Source organism: Aedes albopictus, chromosome 1 (genome assembly GCF_035046485.1).
Source record: "Aedes albopictus strain Foshan chromosome 1, AalbF5, whole genome shotgun sequence".
NCBI classification, from domain to species: domain Eukaryota; kingdom Metazoa; phylum Arthropoda; class Insecta; order Diptera; family Culicidae; genus Aedes; species Aedes albopictus.
Window position 1 is genome coordinate 299,150,443 of NC_085136.1, and position 26,240 is coordinate 299,176,682.

Below are 26,240 nucleotides of genomic sequence, written 5' to 3' on the forward strand. Positions count from 1 at the left end.
TCTCTATGGACACGAAATATGGACCCTACGTGCAGAGAACCAACGCGCGCTTGGAGTTTTCGAACGGAAGGTGTTGCGTACCATCTACGGCGGAGTGCAAATGGAAGACGGGACTTGGAGAAGGCGAATGAACCACGAGCTGCATCAGCTGCTGAGAGAACCCAACCATCGACCACACCGCGAAAATCGGGAGGCTACGGCGGGCGGGTCACGTCATCAGGATGTCGGATATCAACCCGACTAAAATGGTTCTCGAGAGTCATCCGTCCGGTACAGGAAGACGTGGAGCGCAGCGAGCTAGGTAGGTCGACCAAGTGGAGGACGATCTGCGGAGTAGAGTGGAGACGACTCAGGCCTTAGTCTGACCGGTAAGGTAAGTATCCATGAAGGGATCACGGAAAGAATCTCGAAAGAAATCCGTTAAATCGATGAAGAAATACTGGGATGAATCTCTGAAGAAATCCAGGAGATTTTTGTAGAGAAATCTCTAAAGTAATCCAGCGACGAATCAATGAAGGAACGTAGAAAGGAAGCCCGGAAGAAATCGTTAAAGAAATCCCGAGAATAATCATTGAAAGAGTCCCTGAATGAAGGTGTTCTGAGAGAAATTACCGGGAGAAAACTTAACAAGAATCCTTCACAAATTCCTGATGATTTTGCCGGGAGCCGTGGCGTAGGTGTAATTTATTTGAATATGGCTATAGAAGTAACTAGGGATAGATTAAGATTATTTTTAAGAAATCAACCAGTGCAAAGAAAAATGTTTATCTAGTATCTAAGTAGGGCTTGCAGCCTATAGTCCAAATACCAAGCCAAATACAAATACAATATAATTCAAAAAAAAAATTTAACTAGGTAGTCACTTGGGTAGTCATCATTTGAAATGAAGATTCACATACGTATGATCAGCTCCACCGGAGATAACAAGTAACTTCAAATTTTAAACCATGGTTGAGATACCTATCAGAAAAACAAATTTACTTCACATCTGAAATTCGACTCAAATGCAACATATGGCTGCTGAAATCTTTGCAGCAATGTTTGAGCCACTTAATGTGCCAGTTTAGAAGATTTTTATAATCTTTTTATTTTGGTGAATTTTAACCTTCTTTTGCTAGTTCTTCAAAAAAAAAAAAAAAAAACCAGTTGGTCATTTCTTTTCCAATTATTCCTGCTTACGGTTCGCGGTGCGCAGCTTTCTTCAGGCAATGCCGGCAGCCAGACAACCAGCGTGTGTGCGCGCACGCGGTCTAGCAGAAGTCAGCTTTTTAATTTTGCCTTCTTTCATTCCCAGCCAGGCACTTATAAGCCCCCGATGGATTCTAATGCTTCATTCTCTATTATATCCAACAGCCCACTCCGAGGCGGCATCTCCCGTCCCATCCCATCAGCTGATGTAATCATCATCAAGAACGAAATTCGCTTTATGGCAACCTTCTGCACAAGATTGGATTAGCTGATGGTACTCAGAGAATTTCTCCGCGAAATTTGTTCTTTGGCTTCGCTGAAACTTCTGGGGGTTCTGTTGCCATGCGGGATGATGTTGCCAAACCGAGCCGGTTTGACGCGGTTTCTAGGAGCGGCTTGGTTTTTCCCGAAGCTTAGAACCACGGGAACACTGCCAGGGGCCAAAAAGTGCGTACCAAAGGGGGAAGAAAGAACTCCGAAAATTAACAGCGTGGCCTCTCACCAAATGACTCTACGCAAAATCTGGCGGCTAGCTAAGCTATCTCCAGGCGATGTTCTAATCTTCGCACAGGTTTTTATTGCCATCCACCCTCTTCGGCGGCGGACCACGCCATGGTAATTAACGGGAATTTCGCATCGTTCTGACCGGGGCCGGTCTGGAAGAATAGGCAAATCTCGATTCTTTTCCTCTGTGGCTATGGCGGTCAGTGCCCCGTTCCAGACCGGAGAGAAAGCCTCCTTGGGCATGGTCTCGGGATGATACACGGACGGGCAATGACCGGCGGGAGAATTTCGAGACAGCCGGCCACCCGACAGCAGCGGGATGCCGAAAAAAAATGATGAATCACTTTTTCTAGTTTCGGAGATAGAAGAGTCTGCAAACCTGCGGACTAGCGGATTCTACTGCGGTGGATGCGATTGTGCCATTCGTTAAAGAGCCGTTTTGGCCGACGGGCACGTACTTAGGGAGTGGTGCTTGAGAGGAAGGGGAGCATTCTGAATTGATTATACTGGTATTTGCAATTTGCTTTCTCCGGGATAGATTATGATTGCCTTTGAGATAAACTGGAATCCAATTAGCATGTGCCTTCCGTGGTGGTTATAACTCGTTAGGACTGGTTTCTAATTCATAAATCTAACTAACGAAAATGGGGATTATAAAATAAAAGAATCATGTAAAAGTAGGATTTTTATCTAATTTCCGTCTAACTGAGCGCCGACCAATGATAATTAAGTTTATTCTTGAACATATCATGCAAAACAAAATTATGATAGAACTAATATATCCTTAAAATAAAAAGATTGAATAATTGTCCCTTGAATTCTGTTTCCGTCTAATTCACGCCTATTTCGGGCACAACTTGAATTCAATTCCCAGTACAGAAGATTGTTAAAACTTATGGTTTGACCGTAGGTGTTTATTCGAAAAGTTCTTCGCAATTCAAATTATGTGCTTACAGTTATTTTTAGCAAAAAGCTTTTAAATTGAAATATATTGAAATAGATTTAGCTCGGGTCTCTCGTTAGCCTAGTGGTCAAGGCTACAGATCGCCAATCCGGAGACGGTATCATTGTACTTGCCTTACAATATATAAATTCGAGCAATAGCAGGCAAAGAAATTCCTTCACTTAATAACTGTGGAAATGATCAAAGAACACCAAGTTGAAGCAAGGCAGGCCAAATTCCAGTGGAGACGTAGATCCATATAGAAGAAAGTGCGTTCAAGAAAGAAAGAACTTTGTCGAAGACCGCAAAGTGATCCGACGCCTGTGAGAAAAGTTATACCCTAGGCAAAGTGAGACCGAGTATTGAGATTTCATTATTGATATTATTCCTTTAAATGTACTAGAAAAACAGCCATAATGTCTCGCCTTGCGGTCGACAAAGTTGTTTCGCATAGTCACCTACAATAATACCAAAGGGTTTTATCATTAAACGCTTACAGCGCCACCTAGCGGCAAAAATCGAAAACTTAAAATTTCTGCATACATTTAGCCACGTTTTTCCATACAAACTTCAAGCACTTTGAGCGCCCTATTAGGCATAATCGATTTTGCTCAAATTTTGAACGTGGCTTCTGGGAGTCCAAAACAACCCAAGTAACATTTTAAGTTTTGTTCGGCTCTACAAGAGATCTTCATGACTAATTTTATAAAACTTGCAATAAAACTGAATCATACATCGAAACCTCTTGATAACCTCTTTAAGAGCATCTTCCGGCTAAGTGGACCACTCTCGGAGAGGTTTTACAAATCGCATTAAGAGTAGCAATAAACCCGTTTTGAAATATTTCCCATTCTCGATTGTTGTTGTTTTTTTTTTTCAACAAAAACTATGACAGCTCAAGATGCAGAGAGGCATCTTCGATGGCACGTAAAGTTCAGGAGGATACATCATTCGAAAGTAGAAAGCGATTATTTCAAAGTAGTATTTCAATAGTTATTGTGCTGGTGGGCTTATGCGCATTCGAATTTACCGTGAATATTGGGGTTGCAGAATCATAAAATTAATGCGCTTCGAAAATAGTGAATATTATCGTCTTGGAATAAAATAAATCAATTTGTGAATTTAGTAAAACTATCCCGAATCACAAGAAAACTCAGCAGAGAGAGTTTATTTATGTGAGCATGTTATGAAAATGGTTGCAAACTACCAATTCATTGCTAATTTAAGCAAAATTAACTATTTTTCATTCACGTAAGCTAATTCTTCAATATGGCGACGACCATAATCAGCGAAAATAAAACGAAAGCAAGTTTACTTTTATGATGACCGCAATAAACCTAGCAGTGTCGTAGTTCCTGCTTTTCCACCAACAGATGTCGTTACTAATCGAACGGACCGCCATCTGTTGGGAGTTTTAACAGTTTTATTGCGGTAATAATGATTGCCAGAAGGTTTACATATCGGAAAGTTTTGTTTACTCTTAAAATCTGTCTTTATGGATATCTTCAGGTATACTATAAAACATTTTATTATTGGTTTTCATAAAAGCAGTCATAAAACTGTGAGTTTTAATTATTGCTGTAATAAAACATTAATAAAAATCAAACAAAACCAATCAGCGATGGAATTGTTACTTGGGAACCGATTCAGGAGGTAAGTGTTGCGGGGTGGACTTTCTACGGCACGAATAGACAAAAATTGAAAGCAGCTTTGGTTGGAGCAGCTTCAATGCTGGAAATACATAATTTATTATACTATAAACTAATTAATTAATACAAAAAACTCTCTTACATTTTGCTATCTTCACTCGCACTACGTCCACCTCTTACCACAACAGTTTACTTTCTGCTTCGGCACTGAACCGTGTTGCCAGTTTCACCAAACTCAAATCTTTCCCAACAGTAAGATTTGTCATTTTTCAAAATTTTGTTTTTCATATAAGTGTGGGCCACCCTGTACATGCTTCCATTTAACCTCGTGTAAAGTGTGCGTATATCGCCTCCACTTTTGCATCCTATTCAACATCATATACATTATATATGTTGACTGGGTAGTCTTCTGAAAGTTCAATATACACTAAGGTCTTTATTTACACGGTTTTTTTACACGGCTTTTTTACACGGTTTCTCGAATTAACATGGGTTTGAAAAGTGGTGGGTTTGAAAAGTGAGGTGGAGGCGGATGATGATGTAGGAGGTCTGCAGGAAAGGGATGGGTGGGGGGAGGGGGTTTAATATATGGGGGGATAGGAGGGGTCAAAAGGGGGTTTTCCTGAAGGTGATTTCTGGAGTATGGTTCAGCGTCCTACAGGTCCATGGAACATAATTCTGAAGAGAAGTAATTTTCAAGGTTATTCTAGGGCATCCTAGAACTTCCGCGAGTGAAGGCCTTAAGATCTACAAGCATAATCGATGGATTGTAGTCACATTACCTCAAACCTCAAGGATGTTGCATCGCATCAGTAATGAAACAACAATTCATTGATTACGCTTAGAGATTCTAAGGGTTTTCTCACGGAAGTTCTTGGGAAACATAGAACATCTTTGGAAATAAGTTCATTACACAACAATTCTCCATGGACCTGCAGGATGTTGCACAGCATCAATAATATAATGAAAATCCATATATTGCCCTTGTAGATCTTAAGGCCTCTACTCGCGGAAGTTCTTGGAAGACTTATAATATCTTTGGAGATTTGTTCTCTTCAGCTCAATGCTCCATGGTCTTGTATGATCTTGCACCGTATAAGCAGTGTAACAACAATCCATTGATTGTGCTTGTAGATCTTAAGGTTTTTACTCATGGAAGTTCTTGGAATACCTAGAAGATGTTTGGCAATTATTTCTCAACAGAACTATATGCTTCCTGGGCCTTCAGGATGCCATACTGTATCAGTAATGTGACAACAAACCATTGATAACGCTTTTAGATCTTCAGATCTATGCTCGCGGAAGTTCTTGGGAACTTCCATTGATTGCGCTTATAAATCTTTAGGCCTTTACTTGTGGAAGTTCTTGGAGGTCCAAGATCATCTTTGGAAATTATTTCTCTACAGAACTATGCTCCCTGGACATGTAGGACGCTACACTGTATCAGTAGTGTGGCAACAAACCATTGATAACGCTTGTAGAAATTCAGGTCTTTACTCATGGAAGTTCTTGGAAGACCTAGAATATTTGTGGAAATTAGTTCCTTACAGAAAAATGGTTCATGGACCTGTAGCATGTTACAACGTATTAGAAATGAAACAACCATCCATTGATTACGCTTGTAGATCTTAAGGATTTTACTCGTGGAAGTTCTTGGAGCTCCTAGATCATCTTTGGAAATTATTTCTATACAGAACTATACTCCCTGGACCTGTAGGACGCTACACTATATCAGTAATGTGGCAACACACCATTGATAACGCTTGTAGATCGTCAGGTCTTCACTCGTGGAAGTTTTTGGAGGCCCTAGATTATCTTTGGAAATTATTTCTCTACAGAACTACGCTCCCTTGACCGGTAGGACGCTACACTGTATCAGTAATGTAAGAACAAACCATTGATAATGCTTGTAGATCTTCAGGTCTTTACTCATGGAAGTTCTTGGAAGACCTAGAACATCTGTGGAAATTATTTCCTTACAGAAAAATGGTTCATGGCCCTGTAGCATGTTACAACGTATTAGAAATGTAACAACCATCCATTGATTACGCTTGTAGATCTTCTGGCCTTAACTCGCGGAAGTTCTTGAAGGTCCTAGATCATTTTTGGAAATTATTTTTCTACAGAACTATGCTCCCTGGACCTGTAGGATGCTACATCGTATCAGTAATGTGATAACAAACCATTGATAACGCTTGTAGATCTTCAGGTCTTTACTCATGGAAGTTCTTGGAGGTCCTGGATTATCTTTGGAAATTATTTCTCTACAGAACTATGCTCCCTTGACCTGTAGGACGCTACACTGTATCAGTAATGTAAGAACAAACCATTGATAACGCTTGTATATCTTCAGGTCTTTACTCATGGAAGTTCCTGGAAAAGCTAGAACATCTGTGGAAATTAGTTCCTTACAGAAAAATTGTTCATGTACCTGTAGCATGTTATAACGTATTAGAAATGTAACACAATCCATTGATTACGCTTGTAGATCTTAAGGCCTTTACTCGAGGAAGTTCTTGGAGGTCCTAGTTCATCTTTGGAAATTATTTCTCTACAGAACTATGCTTCCTAGACCTGTAGGACGCTACACTGTATCAGTAATGTGACAACAAACCATTAATAACGCTTTTAGATCTTCAAGTCTTTACTCATGGAAGTTCTTGGAGGACCTAGAACATCTATGAAATTTAGTTCGTTACAGAAAAATTTTTCATGGACCTGTTGCATGTTACAACGTATAAGAAATGTAACAACAATTCATTAAGTACGCTTGTAGATCTTAAGGCCTTAACTCACGGAAGTTCATGGCCGACCTAGCATATCTTTAGAAAAGAATACTCTTCAGTACAATGCTCAATGGACCTCTGGGATGTTACAACGCATCGCTAATGTAGCAAGAAACCATTGACTATGTTTGTAGATCTTCTGGCCTTTACTCGTGGAAGTTCTAGGACATCAAAATTGGAGGTCATGTTTGAAAATAGTTTATTTACAGAACAATGCTCCGTAGACCTGTAGGATGTTGAACAGTATCAGTGATGTAACAACAATCAATCAATTACGCTCGTAGATATTAAAGCCTTTACTCGCGAAAGTTCATGGGTGTCCTGGAACATCTTTCTCTACACCACCTTGCTCCGTGGACCTGTAGGGTGTTGACAATTTCGTCCGTCTAGACAGTCCTTAACACCCCAAAATATCCTCTGCTATCTTCCTTGGAAACAGTATGCACTCTGCTCCCCATAACCCATCCCTTGTCCCCTTCCCCACTAACCCCTAAATTCAACCCTTACTACTAACCTCCCTTTCCTTATTAACTCTCTAAAACAAACCTCGGATATCTGAAGGTGAAGACATTTCAAATATTTTCAGATTTCCCTCAGTTTTTTTTTTACACGGATTCCTGAATTAGCACGGTATTTTTTTACACGGTTTTTCAATTTAACCCGGTTTTTTTACACGGATTCGCGAATTAACACGGTTTTTTTTACACGGGACGTATCCCTCGTGTAAAAAAAAAATACCTTAGTTTACAGTATCAGATTAGTCGGAATATCCTTGTCATTCAAACTGTTCTTGAGTTAAGATCTTAAAGCGTTACTGGTGTAACGGTAGCTTCTTTCATTATACAAAGCTACGATATGTAATCTAGCATGTCCAATAAGTCTTCTGAATGTTCATAGGACATCATCAGATCAGCTGGGGTCATCCAAACTATTATGACGTTTTAAACTTAGCATCTACAGCAAATGAAGTTTCTGTTTTGGCTATGTGGAGTTTGTTGCATAATCTATTATAGTTACTGGAGCTCACAGAATATAATCAGGACTATATCATCTTCGGGATATTCAGAATAGTACACACTAACCTGCAATATATTACATACCCAAGTAACATTTTCAGCGCTGTAAGCTTCAGTCATATTTGCTTCTGTTGTGTAACCATTGAGTTGAAGCAGTCAACGCTGAATAAAAGGGAAGCTAGTCAAATATAAACCATAAGCTAATACACGGCTGCAAAACAAACACCATACAGCTACCCAGCTCGCTTTTCAGAAATCAATCACTTGTCACTGAGGCTGCCTTTACTGCAGTCCCCATTAACAAAACAGCTGCTACTATACAGTACGATTCGTAATGCTGACAAATCCACAAACCAGCAGCTCTTTGAAAGCCGTTATGCGATATCACTACAGCTAGAAGCTGTAATAAAGAAACTGTAGGTATATCAACACGGCTTGTCGTATGCAAACATTATTGTCAAAACAAATTTTACGCGGGATATATAGCTACTCCACAAATACTTTACAGCTATCCATCTCTGTGCTGTGAAATTATTTGGGTTGCTTTTATCGCACTTAAATCCAACTCCGGAAGATGTGCAAATCGAATAAGAGACTCAACCAATAAAACAGCTGCTTTTATACAGTACGTTTTGTAATGTTGATAAATACACAAAACAGCAGCACATCGTAGCTGTTTGAAGAACACTCTTTCAGCTAGAAGCTGTGAAGAAGCTGTTGGCGCAACCACACAGCTTGTTCAATGTAAACATTATTGCGTTTGACGTTTCACAAGCTTTTGCAGCAAGATGAAGTTGGGTAAGGTTTCTTCTATGCTATTCTTCTATGCTATTTATATATATATATATATATATATATATATATTTCAGAGCCGTAGCGTGCGGTTGGCCAGGTTGGCCCTTGCCAAGGGCGCCAGCCTCAGAGGGGCGCCGAAAAGGCCTAAGGCTAATAGCAAACAGGATGAATGTTATCAAGATTTCACTATTTAAAAAGTATATATGTTTGATCACGTTCTTCCGATTTCTCAAAAGTCAGATTTTTCTAGATTATTTTTATTATTATTTTATTACTACTACTTAGATTATTTTTATTACTTAGATTATTTTTATTACTACGATGTTACCTGGAAGTTTAACTACTAGATATTTTATTTTGAGAAACTATTTTAGGTTTTTTTTTTTTTCAAATGAACAAAGCAAAATTAATATGCTTTCAGAATTCCAGTGAAAGTTTCTTTCTGATAATTCCTAAACATTCTCACTGGGCAATGTCTTGAGGTTTCTTCCGAGGACATTCGTTGCATTCATTCAAGTATTTGTATTTTAGAGTGTTGGCAAAACGTATTTTAATAATCTCTCAGTTCATACGATTGTTGGAAAGAACTTTATATGTATACTTGGGCTTAATCTCTTTTCAATGTAGCACAAGCCATTCAAGCCCTATTTACCCAGAAACTATCAGTGAGTTTTTATTTTTATTTCCTCAAAACAAATTAAATATTCTTGGAATTTTAAATAAATTTTACCTGGTTTTTCTTCGGAGTTTCTTGCTAGCTTTCTTTCACAAAATCTTTCAGAAATTCTTCTAGAGATATCTTTGAAAAAATCTCAAAGAGTTTCTCCTGAAATTCTTACCGAAACTTCTTCAAGAATTCATTGAAATAATCAAATCAAAAATCCCTTTGAATCGAATGATGAACCTTTATAATCACCACTGTGCATCTATTAGTTTAACCATGTCTAGAACAAATTTAAGAGAATATTTTAGGTCTCTGAGACATAATAGAATATAGTTATTAAGTGATATAGTTAAGTGAAATTGTAGTCAACGGTATGTTTGACGAAATAAATAAATAAATTTCTCTTGAAATTTATCGAAGGATTATCTCCAGGGAGAATATCTAGGAATTTATTCAGAAATTATTCAAAGGATTCCTCCAGATCTCAAAGGATCTTCCATAGTATCCTTAAGACAATTCTGCAGATATTCTTGCAAAAAATCTTTCAGATTTTTTCAAGGATGCCTTCAGAAATTCCCCCACAGATTCATTGAAAAAATCTTCAAGGGGATGATACTTCCATTTCTCAGTTTTGTTTCTCTATTTTTTCCTGGATTTTGCCTGAAAAATCTCCTTACAAATTTTTGATGAAATTTTCCTTCAGAAATTCTTTAAAAGAATCCTGCAAAAATATAATTATGGATTATGGATAAGGATTAAGGATCCCAGCGATTCCTTTATATATGTTTGAGAATTTCTTTAAAAATTCTGCTAGGGTTTTTTTTTATAGAAAATCATTTATAAATTATTTAAGAAATTCTACCAGTTTCCTTCAGAAATTCAGATTCCTTAAGAAAGAAAAAATCTCTCATGCTGCTTAGAAAATCTCCATTGATTCCGAAATTGTTCCATGTTCATTAGAGATTGCTCAAACAAACTTTTCATCCTCATAAATTCCTAGAAAAAACATAAATTTGGAATTATTTTAGATTTTTTTCCAGGTGTTTCTTTAGAAAATCTGCCATTGATTTCTCCAAAGGTTTTTTTGGAAGTCCTTCCATGGATTCCTCCAGGGATTCATGAAACATTCTAAGGATTTGTTTTAGAAAATCCTCCACAGAATCTTAAGATTTTTTTTCAGGGATTCCTTCAAAAGTTCTTCTCTCAGAAATTCTCCCACTACTGGTTCTCCACATTTTTACAAGAATTCCTTCAGATATTTTTTTGGTTACTGCTCCAGGAATTCCTGCAAGAATTATTCCATGAGTTCCATTGGAAATTCTTGCTGAAATGTCTCCAGGGTTTTCATCATGTATTGCTCCGAATATTCCAGCAGGAATTCCTCCAGAGATTCTAGCATAATTTCCTTCAGTGATTCCAGCAGGATTTTTTTTCCAGAGATTTCAACAAAAACTCACTCAAACCAACAAAACCCAACTAAAGAAACTTTGAAAAAAAAATGCAAATTAGCAATGTTCAATTGTTGTGGGGCACCAATCTGAACGCTATATATATAATATGTAGATCACTATTACGTCTTCTAATTGTATAACAATTATTTAACAACTGTGAAAAGGCTGAAAAAGCGCCTTCTCAAGATGTTATTCAGTTAGTGGTTACATAGGAGCCGAGAAAAGAGCTATGACTTGGTGGCGAAGCAGCTGCTCGCACAGCATATACATGTGGTTTAAGTTCGCCAGATTCATTGGTATAGGGCTTGCATAGAAGCTACCGTCCATATGTACAACACAGTAACTCAGCTTCAAGCCGTATTTAGGACGCTTTAGTTGGGTAGAGTCTACAATTGGGTTTTTAAATTAAGAATAATATATTGATTTTTTGATTTTATTCGAAAGAGCACCTTTTTTTAAGCCAGTATGATTTTTTTAAGATTTTTAAAACTTTATTTTGATACCTAAATTCAATTACAAAAAGATTTTTTGAAATCACTTTTTGACAGCTGGACAACTGCTTGACAGCTCCGCCCAGTACGAAATGCGACGAGGGGTGATTCGACAAATCGCTCCCATACAAATTTTAAATCGATGTTTTAATAGGTTCCCGGGCACCAAAGTTCATGAAAATTTGGATTTCGGCTCTGTTTGGCATTTAGATTGTGAATATGGAATTATCTCAACACCACTAAAGAAGCCAATTGTAATATATTTTTTTGCTTATTTGAGTTATTGTATCTTATTCATCTATTTAGCCTTCCTTCCAGATGCTAAGTTTGTCGTAGAGCATAGCGAGCTCGTGGTTATTCTTGCCACACACCGCCAATCCTAATCATCCCTAACTCGAACGAGCGGAGTGCTTGCATGTCCTTCTCGAGTTCAGGTCTCTATAGATTTTTAATAACTGTGCTCCAGAACACTCAATCTCCAAAGAACCCAAACAATTCTAAGAATGCCTTGTGTTCTTCAACTATTCAGTGAACATGATGGATTATGTACGGTTACTCTATGTAGCGGAAAATAATTTTGATACAAATGTTAACTGGAAGTTCTTAGTTATAGGGAAGTTTAGTAATCCTGAAATATTTCAAAGGTATTTTAGAATGACTCTGAGTTTCACGGATCTGGGTGGGTTAGTATACAAAGTTACAAAGTTAGTATAGCAGATATGGCTACTGTTACGAGTGTAGGCCTGAAGTTCTGAGCTCCAAGGTAGTTTGCCTGATCTGGAATATCCCTATTATGTCTGTCAATGGCATTTTAGACATCAAAGCTTCACGAAACCCGGTAGATTATGCAATGCTATTATTTATAGCGAAAACACATAAAATTGTTCTTGTAGATTTGAAGGACTTCACTGTAGGACAGTTTGGACGTACCTGAATGACTCAAAGGTTTATAATATCTAGTAGACTTCACATTGGTCCAGCAACTGCGGTTGATTACGCAACGTTATTCAGTATATCAGATATGACTTCTGTTACGAGTGTAGACCTGAAGTTCTGAACTGCAAGGTAGTTTGGCTGACCTGAACTATACTATAGGGATAGTATAGATAGTATAGACTTTAAAAGCTTCGCGGATCCCAGTAGATTATGCAATGCTATTATTTATGGCGAAACCACTTGAAATTATTCTTGTAGATTCGAAGGAATTCACTATAGGACATTTTGGAACACCTAGAACATCCCAGACTACAAAACACCATTTTAAATTCTTGACGAAGGATAAATTAATACACTTAACATAACCCATATTCAAATTCAGCTTTTAGAACAACTGGTATGTCAATTATTTCGTATCGCCAAACTTCATGGTGTTCAGGATGTTCTAGGTTGTCGGTTAAGTCTCAAAAACATTTTTTTTTTATTTTTCCTTAATACAGGACTCAATTTGCAACAACTTTGCGGAAGACAGTGTTCTGTTTTATAAAAGATGTGAATTTATACCCCCACAATACCCCTGCTTGATCAGCAATGTGTATGCGAACAACCGTTCAACATTATAAATAGCTTTACTGTGCATTCGTAACTCATGTTCACAGGATTTTTCCTGTTCTAGTCTAGTCTTGTGTTGATTAGGCAATGCCTAAAATGGTTCTGTGAATCAGGTTTTTAAAAAATAAAACGAAAAATTGTGTGAACGATCACCACAGATATCAGGGATGTTTTTGATCACCTGGCAATCGTTTGACTCATTTGTCCATAACTCAGTTCAGAAACTTTATATTGAATTGTGGTGTTCGGCAAAGTTGTAGACTGCGTTTTTCTTACAAATATCACCAAAGATGTCATATTTTAACTTTTATATATACGGCGCTAGAGCGCTAGTACCACCTACTCATACTAAACGATCGAAAAATCCCATCGTTTAGTATGAGTAGCTGGTACTAACACTTTTACTTTTATTAGAGTTAGAATATGGCGTCCTTGGTGATAATTGGGTTCATAAATTTTGGAAAATCTATTGATATTTTGATATGATACGAAAAAGCACCTTTTTCTGAGCCACTATGATTTTTTTCAGATTTTTTGTATTTTATTTTGGTGCCTTTAATCAATTTCAAAGAGATTTTTTCAAATCACCTTTTGACAGCTGGGCAACTGTTTGACAGCTCCGCCCAGTACAAAATGCGACGAGGGGTGATTCGACAAATCGATCCCATACAAACTTCAAATTGATTTTTAAATAGGTTCCCGGGCACCAAAATTCATGAAAATTTGGATTTCAGCTCAGGTTGACGTGTGTGTAGATTCAGAATATGGTATTATCTCAACACCGCTAAAGAAGCCAATTGCAAGACAAACACTAATATACAACTTTGCGGAACACAACATTCCAATATAGGGTTTCTGAACTGAGTTATGAACAAATGCTAGGGATTTTTTGCCGAAATCTAGGAGTTGTAGGTATTTGTAGGTAGCACTGAAGATAACTTCCACTTACCTTTCTGCCATGGTTGCAGTTTATAGCACCGTGCTCACAATCCGAATTTCACCACACAAGATCCAACAATTCCGTTACTAGACCGTACGAGGCTGCCAATCGATCTGAAAAAGTACAAGAAAGCATCAGTATCAACGGAGGGAACAAGTGAAAAATATCTATAACTCTTTATCTGCACCGAACACAGCTTAGATAGGTAGTGAAACCCGAGGGGGCAATAATTGTCTTTCAATCACAAAAAAACGGGCGATAGCAACAAATGGAGTATGCGCTCAATGGTGTGAACACTCGCGTCGCGTGGAGCACTAATCGAATAGTGATCGATCGCTGTCTTGTTGACTGAACAATGTACCTAATGCTGGGACGGATTAAGGCAAGCGGTTGCACGGAATGCAGTATGGAAGCTAACCGCATGTCTACATCGGAAAGTATAAGGCCTGCATGACTAATGAGTGTTTGTCATCTCAGTCGTGATACGTAGTGTAAGTTAATACGTGCAATAAGAGCAGTTTGGGTGTTTACTGTTTATCAGTACGACTGACTATTGAATGTTTCGTCATGAACATTTGAAATCGGTTTTGTTTGGAATCGCTTGCTCGATGATGCAAGTCTTTGGTTGTAATCCTCTTATCATTTACATGATTGAATGCAATCAAAGAAACCTGCGGTTCATTCTGACTCTATACGTTCTCACTGGAACCATGCATGCCTATTCGTAAAGTAACGCCAAAAGATGAAAAAATCCAAAACTAATTTCTCAAATACACTGAAGTTTTTTTTACGACGGTAATGGTCCCGCGTAAAAAAAACCGCGTAAAAACCGTGTTATTTTAAAAAAACGTCGTAAAAAAACCAAGTTATTTAAAAAACTGTCGTAAAAAACCGCGTTATTTCAAAACACGTCGTAAAAAAAGTCAAGTCATGGTAGATGTGGTCCTGACTATTTTACGCGTGTTTTTGAAAAAAAAACCCGATTTTTTTACGACGGTTTTTGAAATAACGCGGTTTTTTTAGGACGGACCGCGCAAAAAAAACTTCAGTGTATTCCTTTTTCTTTTCAAGTACAGTCAGGTTTTTTTTTACGCGGTTTTTTTTTTTACGCGGTTTTCATTTACGAGGTTTTTTCTACGCGGATTTTTGAATTAACGCGGTTTTTTTACGCGGATTTTTGAATTAACGCGGTTTATTTTTACGCGGATTTTTTAATTAACGCGGTTTATTTTTACGCGGTTTTTTGAATTAACGCGGTTTTCACTTACGTGGATTTTTAATTTTAATCCGGAATTTTTCCAAGCATTATTATAGAGTTTTTTCTACAAATTTCTGTAATTTTGGTGCTTAACAGCATTAAAAAGTTAGAATATGATGCAGAATAATTTTCTGGATTTCCAAGGACATCCAAACTGTTCTGAGTTTAGATCCTAAAGTCTACGTCTGTAACGGTGACTTCTTGCATTATACAAAGCAACGATTTGTAATCTATTATACCCAGTAAGTCTTTTAAAAGTTCAATAGACAGTTTCAGATCAGTCGGGATATCCTAGGTCATCCAAAATATTCTGGAGTTTAGATCCTAAAGTCTACGGGTGTACCGGTAACTGCATTCATAATACAAAGCTACGACTTGTAATCTTTCATGACTTACTGAACATCTCAAAGTTTAATAGACAGCATCAGATCTGTTGAGATGTCTAAGGACATCCAAACCGTTCTTGAGATTACATGAACTTTTTTCATTGTACAAATCTACGATTTGTAATCTATTATGTCCAGAGATTATTATTATATCTATTATTGTATCTATCTATCAGATAATTATGTCTATTATGTCCATTTCTGGCTGTTCAATTGGCTGATTTGGAATATTTTAAAACTATTTTGGAATAATTATTGATTTAAACCCTGTCTAATTATGTATAGTTACTATTTTTAGCTTGAGAAACTACTGTCATAGCCATAGACTTTGAAAACTGAGTTCCAGAACACTTAGGATTACCTGCAATATCCCAAATTTTTCTAAGAATGCTTTGTGACCTTTAACTATCAACCCTCGAGCAATCGTGCTGTTGTATTTTGTACAACACGTTGAAATAATCTCGCTTTTCGTGTTCAGTAATTAGCGTGGGGCTGACGGTGGTGGGCAACCACGCAAGCTACGGAAGATTAAGTGAACATGATTTACTGCCTGTACTTCGACACTTATGCGACAACTGTGAGATGGAGTCTTAACAACCAGTGTTGCAAAACTTCATCTCATTCATTTGAACATTAACCAACAAACCTTTTCAAACATTTTTCCTTCTATTCATGTTCAAAACGATTTCATTCAATCAGGACACCTATCAAATGAGAAGCGAATCCTTGTCAATTAAATACATTGTCACTCGAATGAGTAGCTGGGCACGAAACACGAGAAAACCCTGCAAAATTCCGCCAGACTGAAAAAATATCGAATGTCGGGTCAAAGTTGGGTAAATTTTTATCGAATGTTGAGCCACTGTTGGACCAACATCGACCAAGTATTGGGTCCATGTTGGGTTTGGTGGCCAAAATAAAAATAGGTGAATGATAGGTTGATGTCGGGTTTGACGTCATCAATGATGGTGAAAGCTTTAAACTTTTCAAACTGCCAAGCTATTGGCAGTTTGTGTAACTTGTAGAAATTTTGAGTGACAGGCAAAAATCTTAAAATGTTGTCTTAAAATAATTCGTTGAGTTGATTTTTTAATATAAAATTAAGAAGGAAATTATTGAGTTAAAGTTATAAAACATGGTTTTCATTTACGCGGATTTTTGAATTAACGCGGTTTATTTTTACGCGGATTTTTGAATTAACGCGGTTTATTTTTACGCGGATTTTTGAATTAACGCGGTTTATTTTTACGCGGATTTTTAAATTAACGCGGTTTATTTTTACGCGGATTTTTGAATTAACGCGGTTTATTTTTACGCGGTTTTTTTTTACGCGGTATGTATCCCCCGCGTAAAAAAAACCTGACTGTATGTAGTTGACACTTTGAAAAAAAAATCTGAAAAATGAATTTATTATTTTCTGTATGGATTGTTGGCTTTGTTAAAAAAAAAACTAGTTTAATTAAGGCGGTATGTTGGAAGAAGTTTTGTGCTGTTGTTGATGAAAATTTTCATAATTGTTATATTAAAGATATTAAATGATGCTTTACTGTTTATACGATCATGGATATGAACGGTACTGGAAGAGTACGTCAGTGAACATTCTTGTAAACCTTAAGATTTGTTTCAAGGTTTGTTTACTCATTCAAGGTTTCAAGAATTTAAAAATTGCGTCAGATAGGTATTCCATCTAAAATTCAATTATCTCGTTAATACAGATAGAAAAAAAATCAATTAGTGATTCTGCCCAGAAACATGTGTGAGTATTTTATTGAAATTGAATAATGATTTTTTGAAGAAACTTTGCTCGCAAATCCAGAAATTATAATAAGAAACGGCATTGCAGATTTCACCAGCAACAATAAGAGATGTCTGGAAGTTCCACCATAAATCTCACGACTGGATGTTCCACAGGCACCTGATTTTTCCTGAGTTCCCCGGAAGCTGCTTTTAGCGCTTGCAATACAAGACTTTTTCAGCCAAATAAATGATCCGATTAAGGCCTGTACTCGAAAAAAAAAATGCACCACAGAAAATAGTGTACAGGTCGGACTCGATTATCCGGAGTCAGGTTCTGGTGCTTATCAAAACAACGTCTCGCACTCTCGCGAATGGAATGATGTGAGAAGCTGAAATTTTGACTGATCACTAATCAAAGTTGGCTTGACAAAATGTCAAAATTTCAGCTTTATAGAGCATTCCGTTCCTCAGATATATGTTTGAGAAGCTTCAGAACTTGACTCCAGATAATCGAGTCCGACCTGTATAACTTTTGATTGAACGCATCCAATCGATTTTTTAAACAGTTACCGTATAGTATGTGTAGATGATGCCATGAAAATTTCATAAAAATCGGTAAAGTATTGACAAAGACATCTCAGACGCAAAAAATGAGATTTTTTTAAATTTTGTGCACCACTGTAAAAAAATAGTTTTGGCTATAACTTTACTGTTAGTTTGTAAAAAACGTCTGAAAATTTGACAGTAGGATTCTAACCTAATACATATTAAGTGGTAAAATTTTCATCAAAATCGGTTCGGCACTTTGTTTTTCTAGAAATCAAAACTCAAACCGCGTCAGAGTAAATTTAGGCATTTTTTAACAATGCCAAGGTCCGTGTGCACTATTTGGACTAAAGAACTGGCCATACTGCTGATTCTTATTAATATTTGACAGCGTTAAACTATTATATTAAACTGTTTTCAGTCAAATTTTGAGCCTTTTTGGATGAACACTTTCAAAATTAGAATACTTTAAATGAGAACATGTTTGATTATTGCTACATTTGCCACATAAACGACTACAACTTTTTATAGGTCAGATCAAATTGTATGAAATTACCTCAAAATGTTTCCATGTACATACTTTACCTACAGAAAAAATTTCATCGAAAACGGTTGAGTATTTCTGGCTCTAGAGCTAAAAGAGTAAAATAAGGAATTATTTTTTTAATCTTCGTTCGCACAAAATTGAAAAAAAAATTTGAATCTGAGATATCTTCGCTAATACTTCGCCGATTTTTATGAAATTTTAATGGCATCTTCTACACATACAGGGGGTGGCCAAAATGTTTGGGATAGGCAACTTTTTTTTTCTCTCACAAAAAAATTCAACATGCTGTAACTTTTTATAGAGTGCATCAAAAATTCTCAAATTTTGACTGTTTGTCAACCTATTATATGTGCATCATTGAACAAAATTGATAATACAGGCGTACCTCGATAGTACGTACCCTTGGTAGTACGTACCCTCGATAATACGTACCCTCGATAGTACGTACACTTTTGCCTCGATAGTACGTACATCAAAAATTATTAAAATTTTTATCCTCAAAAAAGAGTTCGGATTATTAGTAGACGCATAGTAGAAACTTCTATGCTATGAATATGTGTTACACGGACTAATATGACACTGTTTAGTACAATTATTATAGTTAAATTGAAGGCGTGTTCGAATATCACACGTACATGAAAATATTACATTACTTTACTATTCTCTTAACACAGACAGTTTTCACATAGAACCGCCAGTGAATAGTAATATTTATTAGTTATCATAACATCTCCTTGGGGTCTCCAGTTAGCCTAGTGGTTAAGGCTATGGATCGCCAATCCGGACACGGCGGGTTCAATGCCCGTTCCGGGAAAATTTTTGTCATTGTACTTGCCTCACAATATACAAATTAATGCAATGGCATGTAAAGAAGGTCCTTCAATTAATAACTGTGGAAATGCTCAAAGAACACTAAGTTGAAGCGAGCCAACTGGGATAGCCTGCTTTTCAGTTTTAAAAGCACTTTTACAGTTATCAATTGAGTGCTCTTTTATCAATAAATCGGTCTTCCGAAACAAAATAGGGCTAATGGCTCGTTTTTGTGTGGTAATAAAAACGAAGTTTCTCAGCTCAGAATGCTCTCTAGAACATGAACTAAACGCAAAAAGTTGCTTATCCAAACCATTGATTTTGAATTTTAGATGCTATAAAAGTGGTTCCCTACACTATTAACTACTTGTGTAATTTGGTAGCACTCTGCAATGCCAATGTAAGCAGAAAATGCCATTTTAAACAGCATTTTATCTGTAAGCAAGCGGCCAAAAATAGAAAATCTTAAATAAAATATTTTTTGGCCATTCTTTATTTTTTGGGCGAAAAGTTTTGACTCAAAACACAATTTGTTGCGCTAATGACGACGCTTAATATTTCGTAGCATAAACGGCATACCACAAATTGTGTTCTTTAATCACAGAGATATCTGTTAAGCTTTTAAATTCTATCCCGAAGGCAGAGTGAGCAAAAGCAAAATTAAAAGTGGTTAAATTATAAATTTATATTTTAAAATATTGACCACACATATTTTATGAACTGAGCATGAGCATAGATGACCGCACAATTCGTAGTTTCTACTCCGTGATTAACCGGAGCAATCGAACTTGCACAAAAAAACAATGAATAGGGCTTGGGACTAGCTTACCATTCTCAATGTACACAGTTCGAGAACTCTCAACTTTAGCAAGGTCAATAAAGGCACCGGCCACATCCTTACGGTCATCGAGAATGGGAAGGAATGTTAGTAAGGCAAACGTTGTTATAGAGTCGACCACTCATATGATATGAACTGACCAAAAACTAACACTGATCGTAAAAGAACAAGCATCTCTTAAGTCAAAGAAAAACCACGTGTTTTCCTTAAAGATGGCACCGAATCTGTTGTCGAAACGTCGGATAAAATTTATAGTTTGCTATACTGATGTCAAAATTGCAATTAGTCTAAACGATTAATAACATCAACAAAAAGCCCTTAGAGCTTAAGTTCCCAAACATTCAGGTGCGCGACCCCCTTTTGCCAGCAGACGTACTTTTCGCGATCCACCATAGAAATTCCATCATTTGTTGTCTATGACAGTAAAATATTGGACTGTTCCTCGCGACCCCATGGATGAAGACCGACGACCCCTTGGGGGGTCGCTACCTACAGTTTGGGAAACCATGCCTTATAGCTCAATAATAAAGCTCTATATTTACCTGGTTTAATCACCGCAAGACTTTATCATAATTTATTTTAATTGGCTTTTTTCGGTGATATGAATACTACTCGAAGTAAGAGGGAGTAAGGGAAGTAATGAATGAACACGGTGGATTCATGTCACCGAAAAAAGCCAATTGAAATTTATTATAATAGAGCTCTATGTACATACACTGCCCTAGTAACTGGACACTATCTGAGCAGGTGTCACTTGAAAAATATAGGCCAGATTCAGAGTGATATCTGTTGTAACACGGGACATGAAACCTCGGGACATCTGATATGCAGTTTATTACTGATTCTATAATTTAAGGGGCTTAACAATCTGTTAATTCTCCCTCCAATGCTCTACTCGCTAAATTCAATGCATTTTGGTGGTCTCACACAATTGGGTGATTGAAAATTCGTAGCATTTTACTGTCCCTGCCCGGCTATGGCGCTCTATCGGTTTTAGAATTTTCGCTCAGCCAATAGGTGGCCGTCCGAAAAGAAATCAAGAAGCATAAGCATATTCGAAATCATGTTTACAATCTATTTTCGATCAAAAGGTCTTCATCAAACGTCCTACCTTACGCAGCAAGTACTACACCTGTCTTCTACCCGTCGAACTGCCAACACTGGTCGACGCTGTAGCTACGAAGATGTTGTTGTTGACGTTGCGCTGCCGGGGCCCCGCATCGATGCGATGATATCTTCGTTCTTCTTCTTTACTGCTGTTCAGAACGCGCTCGCTTTGAGCGCTCACTATTCGAGCTCGATCTACTGCGCATGCACACTACCACTAACTGCAACTAGACTCAATTGGTGTTGTGAAGTGCAGCTACCAACACTACCAGCGCTTGTTGATCCACAGGTACACACTAGTTCGTTTCACACACACTACCGCACACTTCTTCAACCCCGGTCACTTCATTCACATTCTCCCTCCTCGGCTCGGCTGCCGCCTTGCAGCTCGAGTGAACGCCGGCTCGCGGCTCGAGTACGGTTGACTGTTGACTCGGTGTGATGCTACGATAAAAAACTCCCTCTTCCTTCTCGGCTGCCGCCTTGCAGCTCGAGCGAACGCCGGCTCGCGGCTTGGATGCAAGTGCGGGATCGCTGGTGTGCGTGTGTCTCGAGCACTGCCGTGCTGCTGGCGATGCAGGTCGTGTTGGCGTGCCTCCTTTGCTCTCACTCTCTCTGCTGTTCGCGGCTGAAGCTACGGTGCTGTGGTGGAGTGATCAGGCTTGACGGCTCTGAACAAAAGGCCCTGTTTGACAAAGCGGGAATTAGAAGTACATTCCAATTGGAATTTCTGCTGGAATTTACCTCCGAGGAGAGCCTTTTCGGTTTCTTCCTTCCTTGAACCGTTTGCCGGATCGCTTTGCTGTCCCAGCTGGAATGGTGTCCGCTCTTGCTGGCTGAATTAGAACTTCGGGTTAATGACGATTTAGGCGAAGAAAATTTGTCCATTACCTTCAGTGAACGACGAGCGATTTCGTTGGTTTGTGACGAGCCCAGGAAGCGATTAGTGGGACGCCATGTGCGTGTGAATGGGATCTACATATGGGTGGAAATCTATTATAATCTGAATTCCAAAGCAGCTTGACGCCATGTTACCTTCTGGAATAGTGGTTGGTCTTACACAGGTTTCCATGCGATCGCGCCTCGATGACTTGGTTGAACAAAATCGTTGTTCGGCACACCTATCGATTTGGTCTGTGGTAATATTCGACCTTTCCACGCGGTGTATACCCACTATTCCTGGTTGAGCACGTCTTAACGTCCACTAGTGAAGCCAGCAGAAAGCGAATGATCGGTAGCGTACCAGCTCGTGTATGCCCTCGCCGTGGAGAATGATTTCAGAGCGCGAGAGCGTGAGAGCTGTCGTGTGGTATCGTGGTGCTTAGGGTTGCCTCGAAAGCAACTGTATTTCAATGATTATGTGCAGTGTTGCGCGTCGCAGTGATTTTTCAATTTGGTTACGAATAATGTCTAACATAACAAATAATTTGTAACAAGTTATGGTACTTTATACACGTGCAAGCAAAGATTTCTAAATAGTTGTTGCTTGCAACCCAGTGCGATCTAGTGTGCAGAACTAGTGAAGGTTTTGGAGTTTATAAACTCCATTGTACATACCCAACAGCGGGAAAGGAAAAAAAGTTAGTTCAACGTGAAGATTTGAAGAAAGCCACACCTCAAATTTTGAAGATCGCAAATAAGATGAACTGGATGCACTGAAGGTTGATCGATTCGTCACCACCAGCGGGTAACCAATCGAACAAGCTTTCGGCGCTAGCCGACATCCGGTTCTTCAGATGTGGGCTCTTAATAATTTGAGGTGTGGCATCGTCACCTTCACCTTAAAAGTGATGAAAGCAAATTCCACATCCCAGCTCCTCAGATCATATGAAAATAAACTAAAAAACCAAGAGTTTCCCAAATGCGTTCATAATTCATACATTTTGAATTTTTTTAGAATATGACAATGCTCAGAAGTTGTATTTAAAATATCACGAAAATCATAAAGAAGATACAACTGATCTAGATTATATTGTACTAAAATATAACTGATCTAGATTGGATTCTACTAAAATATAACTCTAATAAAACCAATGTTATTTCCCAAAGACAAGATACCTCTACAAAGCATCACCAGGGTAATAAGAGTTTTTTTTCAACAAAGGATGGAGCCTAAAGAAGTAAAATTACGTAATTTAAAAATGAACCCTAGGGCCTTATGTTATTTTTCAGCAACCCTGGCATTCTAGACATAATATTGCTTGATTTAAAAATAATATTTGCGATAAAAATTTGTGCCTCGATAGTACGTACGTTTCGATAGTACGTACACTTAACGAAGCGATGGTGTACGTACTATCGAGGTATGCCTGTACCACAAAATAAAAAGTCTAAAAGCGTTAATCGGTAGTTTTCTACTTGAATTTGCTATAAAAAATGTAAAAACCGTTGTTTATTTCAGTTTTTGCTAACTGCACCAACTATAGGTACACGGTTCCTATTATGGGGGTAAAATTTAACATTGGTTCCTATAGTGGCGCGTTCCTATAGGAACACTACCACCACTATAGGTGCAAGGGAGCAAAAAAAATTAAGGAAAATAATTGTATAAATAGGCTTTTCGGCAAATCCTGAACACAAAACTGAATTAATGTTATCAATTATGTATGATGCATCTATTATAAATGCTATTTGCAAGCTTTTTTTCGAAATAGAGCTAAATTGCCACTACCTCCACTAAGGGAGCTTTTACCCTATTTTCAGGGGATTTTGCTCAAATTTAAAGTGATTGACCTATATTTATAATCACCGAGAATCCCACTAATTTGATGCAAAATGTATGTTCAGATGATCGGAACATATTATATTCAGCTTTCTATTTATGCAAAAAAAAAATTAAAATTCGTCGACTGAAACGCCAAATATTTGAATTTTATTGAGTTCCATGTTTTTAAAAACTGTAGAGCTTGATTTTCAGGAAAAACCCAAAAACTGTAGGGTAATTTTCCAATTGTTGCACGGCTAAAAACTCGCCTATTGTTGCACACTCCATGTTATTCTTATGGAGTGTGCAACAATTGGCAAATTATTAGCCGTGCAATAATTATAAAATTACTACCACTTAAATTTTTTTTGAAGCACGATCTTGATATCAGAACATAATTATGCATCAAAATTTTTGGTCGTTGATAGAAGTTCGTTTTTTTTTTGTAAACTAGTGTAATGGTTGTATTGAATGCATTTAGTTGATAGTCTCACGTCCAGAGGCGCGCACATAGCTTTCCTTGTCATTTGACGTTCACGTTCTGTATACCTATAGTGGTAATCACGTTCAAATGTATGCGTGCCTTTTTTGTAGATGTAGTTGTGCAACTGCGAGGAAAACATTTGCACTCTTACCCCGGACGTTAGTTTTATAATTATTTAGCCGTTTTACCCAATTTGATTGGGTAATATTTTCATATGCAATTTGAATAGCCTTTGAATTAGAGTGCATTTTTGTGTGAGGAAAAATTCGCGCTAGTGTTCGTGTGTTGAAGTGTCACTTATCTCTATAGGCCGTTGTTGCAAAAAGAAACCGTTCTCCTGCAACATCATCACCAGATGGTGGTAGTGTAAACTGAGCGATGAAAATTCGAGAAAATCGTTCTAGTTGTTACATCTGTTTGTCTGTGACGAAACAGTCAATCGCCAGAACACAAACGCCCGGGCGCTATTCGTCAACAAATGGGTAACTAGTACAAGCGAATCGTCATTCTTGTTTACAATCTAATCCACTTTAAAAAGTAAATTTACAAACAAACAGTCGTATCACTGGCAAAATCTCCAACAACCTCGCTTTTATCGATCTGTTTAAATCTTCATAGTTTTGACCTTCACAACTAAAAGGGAAGGCATTTTTTTTCTATGCATTTGACTAGTAATCCTACCTTGGGGCAAGACACTGTGCTGGAGAGTGCATTTTCCTTCACAGTTGCTCAGAATTTCTCCGGATTGCTCCCGTTTTTGCTTGGGTGTTGCCTGATTTATCGCAAAATCAAAACAATATTGCCCGATATCTGGCTTTTCTTGCAGTTTTAGGGGTGTTTTTCGACAAATTTCGTCGATCATTGGTGAAAAGAGTTACTCAGAATTTCTCAGAGTTACTCTCGTTTGCACAGTGTCTTGCCCCTAGAATCCTACATTATAGAGATCTGCGGAGGCGGCCATTGTGAGCCAACCGTGCAGAGAGAACTGTCAAAGTGTGAGCCAAATGAACATGCTTATCGTTCGTAGGAAGGCGTCGTTTGAACGGTATTGCAATCGGAACTAAATAAATTAAAATTATTTATTTTTAATATCGAGATATTGGCGGCATATGTATGTTTAGTAAAAAGATAAAAAAAATATTAATTCTGCTTTCAACGACACTTTTGATGCTGAACTTGTCGAAAAAAACTCCATTGCTGCTTCTTGCTTCACTTCTGCCGATATGATTAGCGTAACACTTTTGCAATGAATTTCAGATTTCTTCGATTGCTCCGCTATTTCTACAAAATTTTGAAGAAAAAAAAATACCATAATTAGAAAATGTAGACAAAACAACTTGAACCACAACGAAGTCACGCACAAAGTTTGAACATCTAGCTTTGTAGCAAGTGTTGGCAGCTGTTGTAAACAAAACAAACAGCGTTGCCGAATCGACGTATGTAACTTCCGCTCATCTCTATGTATAGGATTTCTACATTTGACGCTTCACACTAGCGCCTTCTGTCTATTCTGTGCACAGAGCAATATTTCGTGCAACATGCCCACCAGGTGGTGCTAGTGTGAACTGGACCACGGATTTTCACGGAAATTGTTCGAAGCGTTTCGTCTGTTGTCTGTGGTAAATCATTGACATTCTCGTTAACGCTAGTAAGATCAAATTGAATGGATATGGATTAGAACGAATGAAATACGTTCGAAAGTGAAACTTCCGTAAATAAAAATTAGTATGCGCCTGAAAGTATGCAATTCCTCTACTGAATATTAGAAATCCTATACATAGAGATGAGCGGAAGTTACATACGTCGATTCGGCAACGCTGTTTGTTTTGTTTACAACAGCTGCCAACA

At 37.8% G+C, this 26,240-nt stretch overlaps 1 protein-coding gene across 4 annotated transcripts in view; it reads right to left on the reverse strand.

Moving 5' to 3' along the window:
- Positions 1–26,240, reverse strand: part of LOC109409079 (putative aminopeptidase W07G4.4) — a 64,938-nt gene that overhangs the window by 25,602 nt on the left and 13,096 nt on the right. Inside the window, exons 1-2 of one of the 4 annotated variants that reach the window (XM_029857840.2) lie at positions 14,150–14,427; positions 13,985–14,088 (exon numbers count right to left, since the gene is read on the reverse strand). In XM_029857840.2, the coding sequence (XP_029713700.2) occupies positions 13,985–13,995 (11 nt within the window). In that variant the 5' untranslated portion in view covers positions 13,996–14,088; positions 14,150–14,427. Of the gene's footprint in view, positions 1–13,984; positions 14,089–14,149; positions 14,428–26,240 lie in introns of those variants that run through there. The other 3 variants (XM_062847044.1, XM_029857842.2, XM_029857838.2) reach the window with 3 other exon arrangements.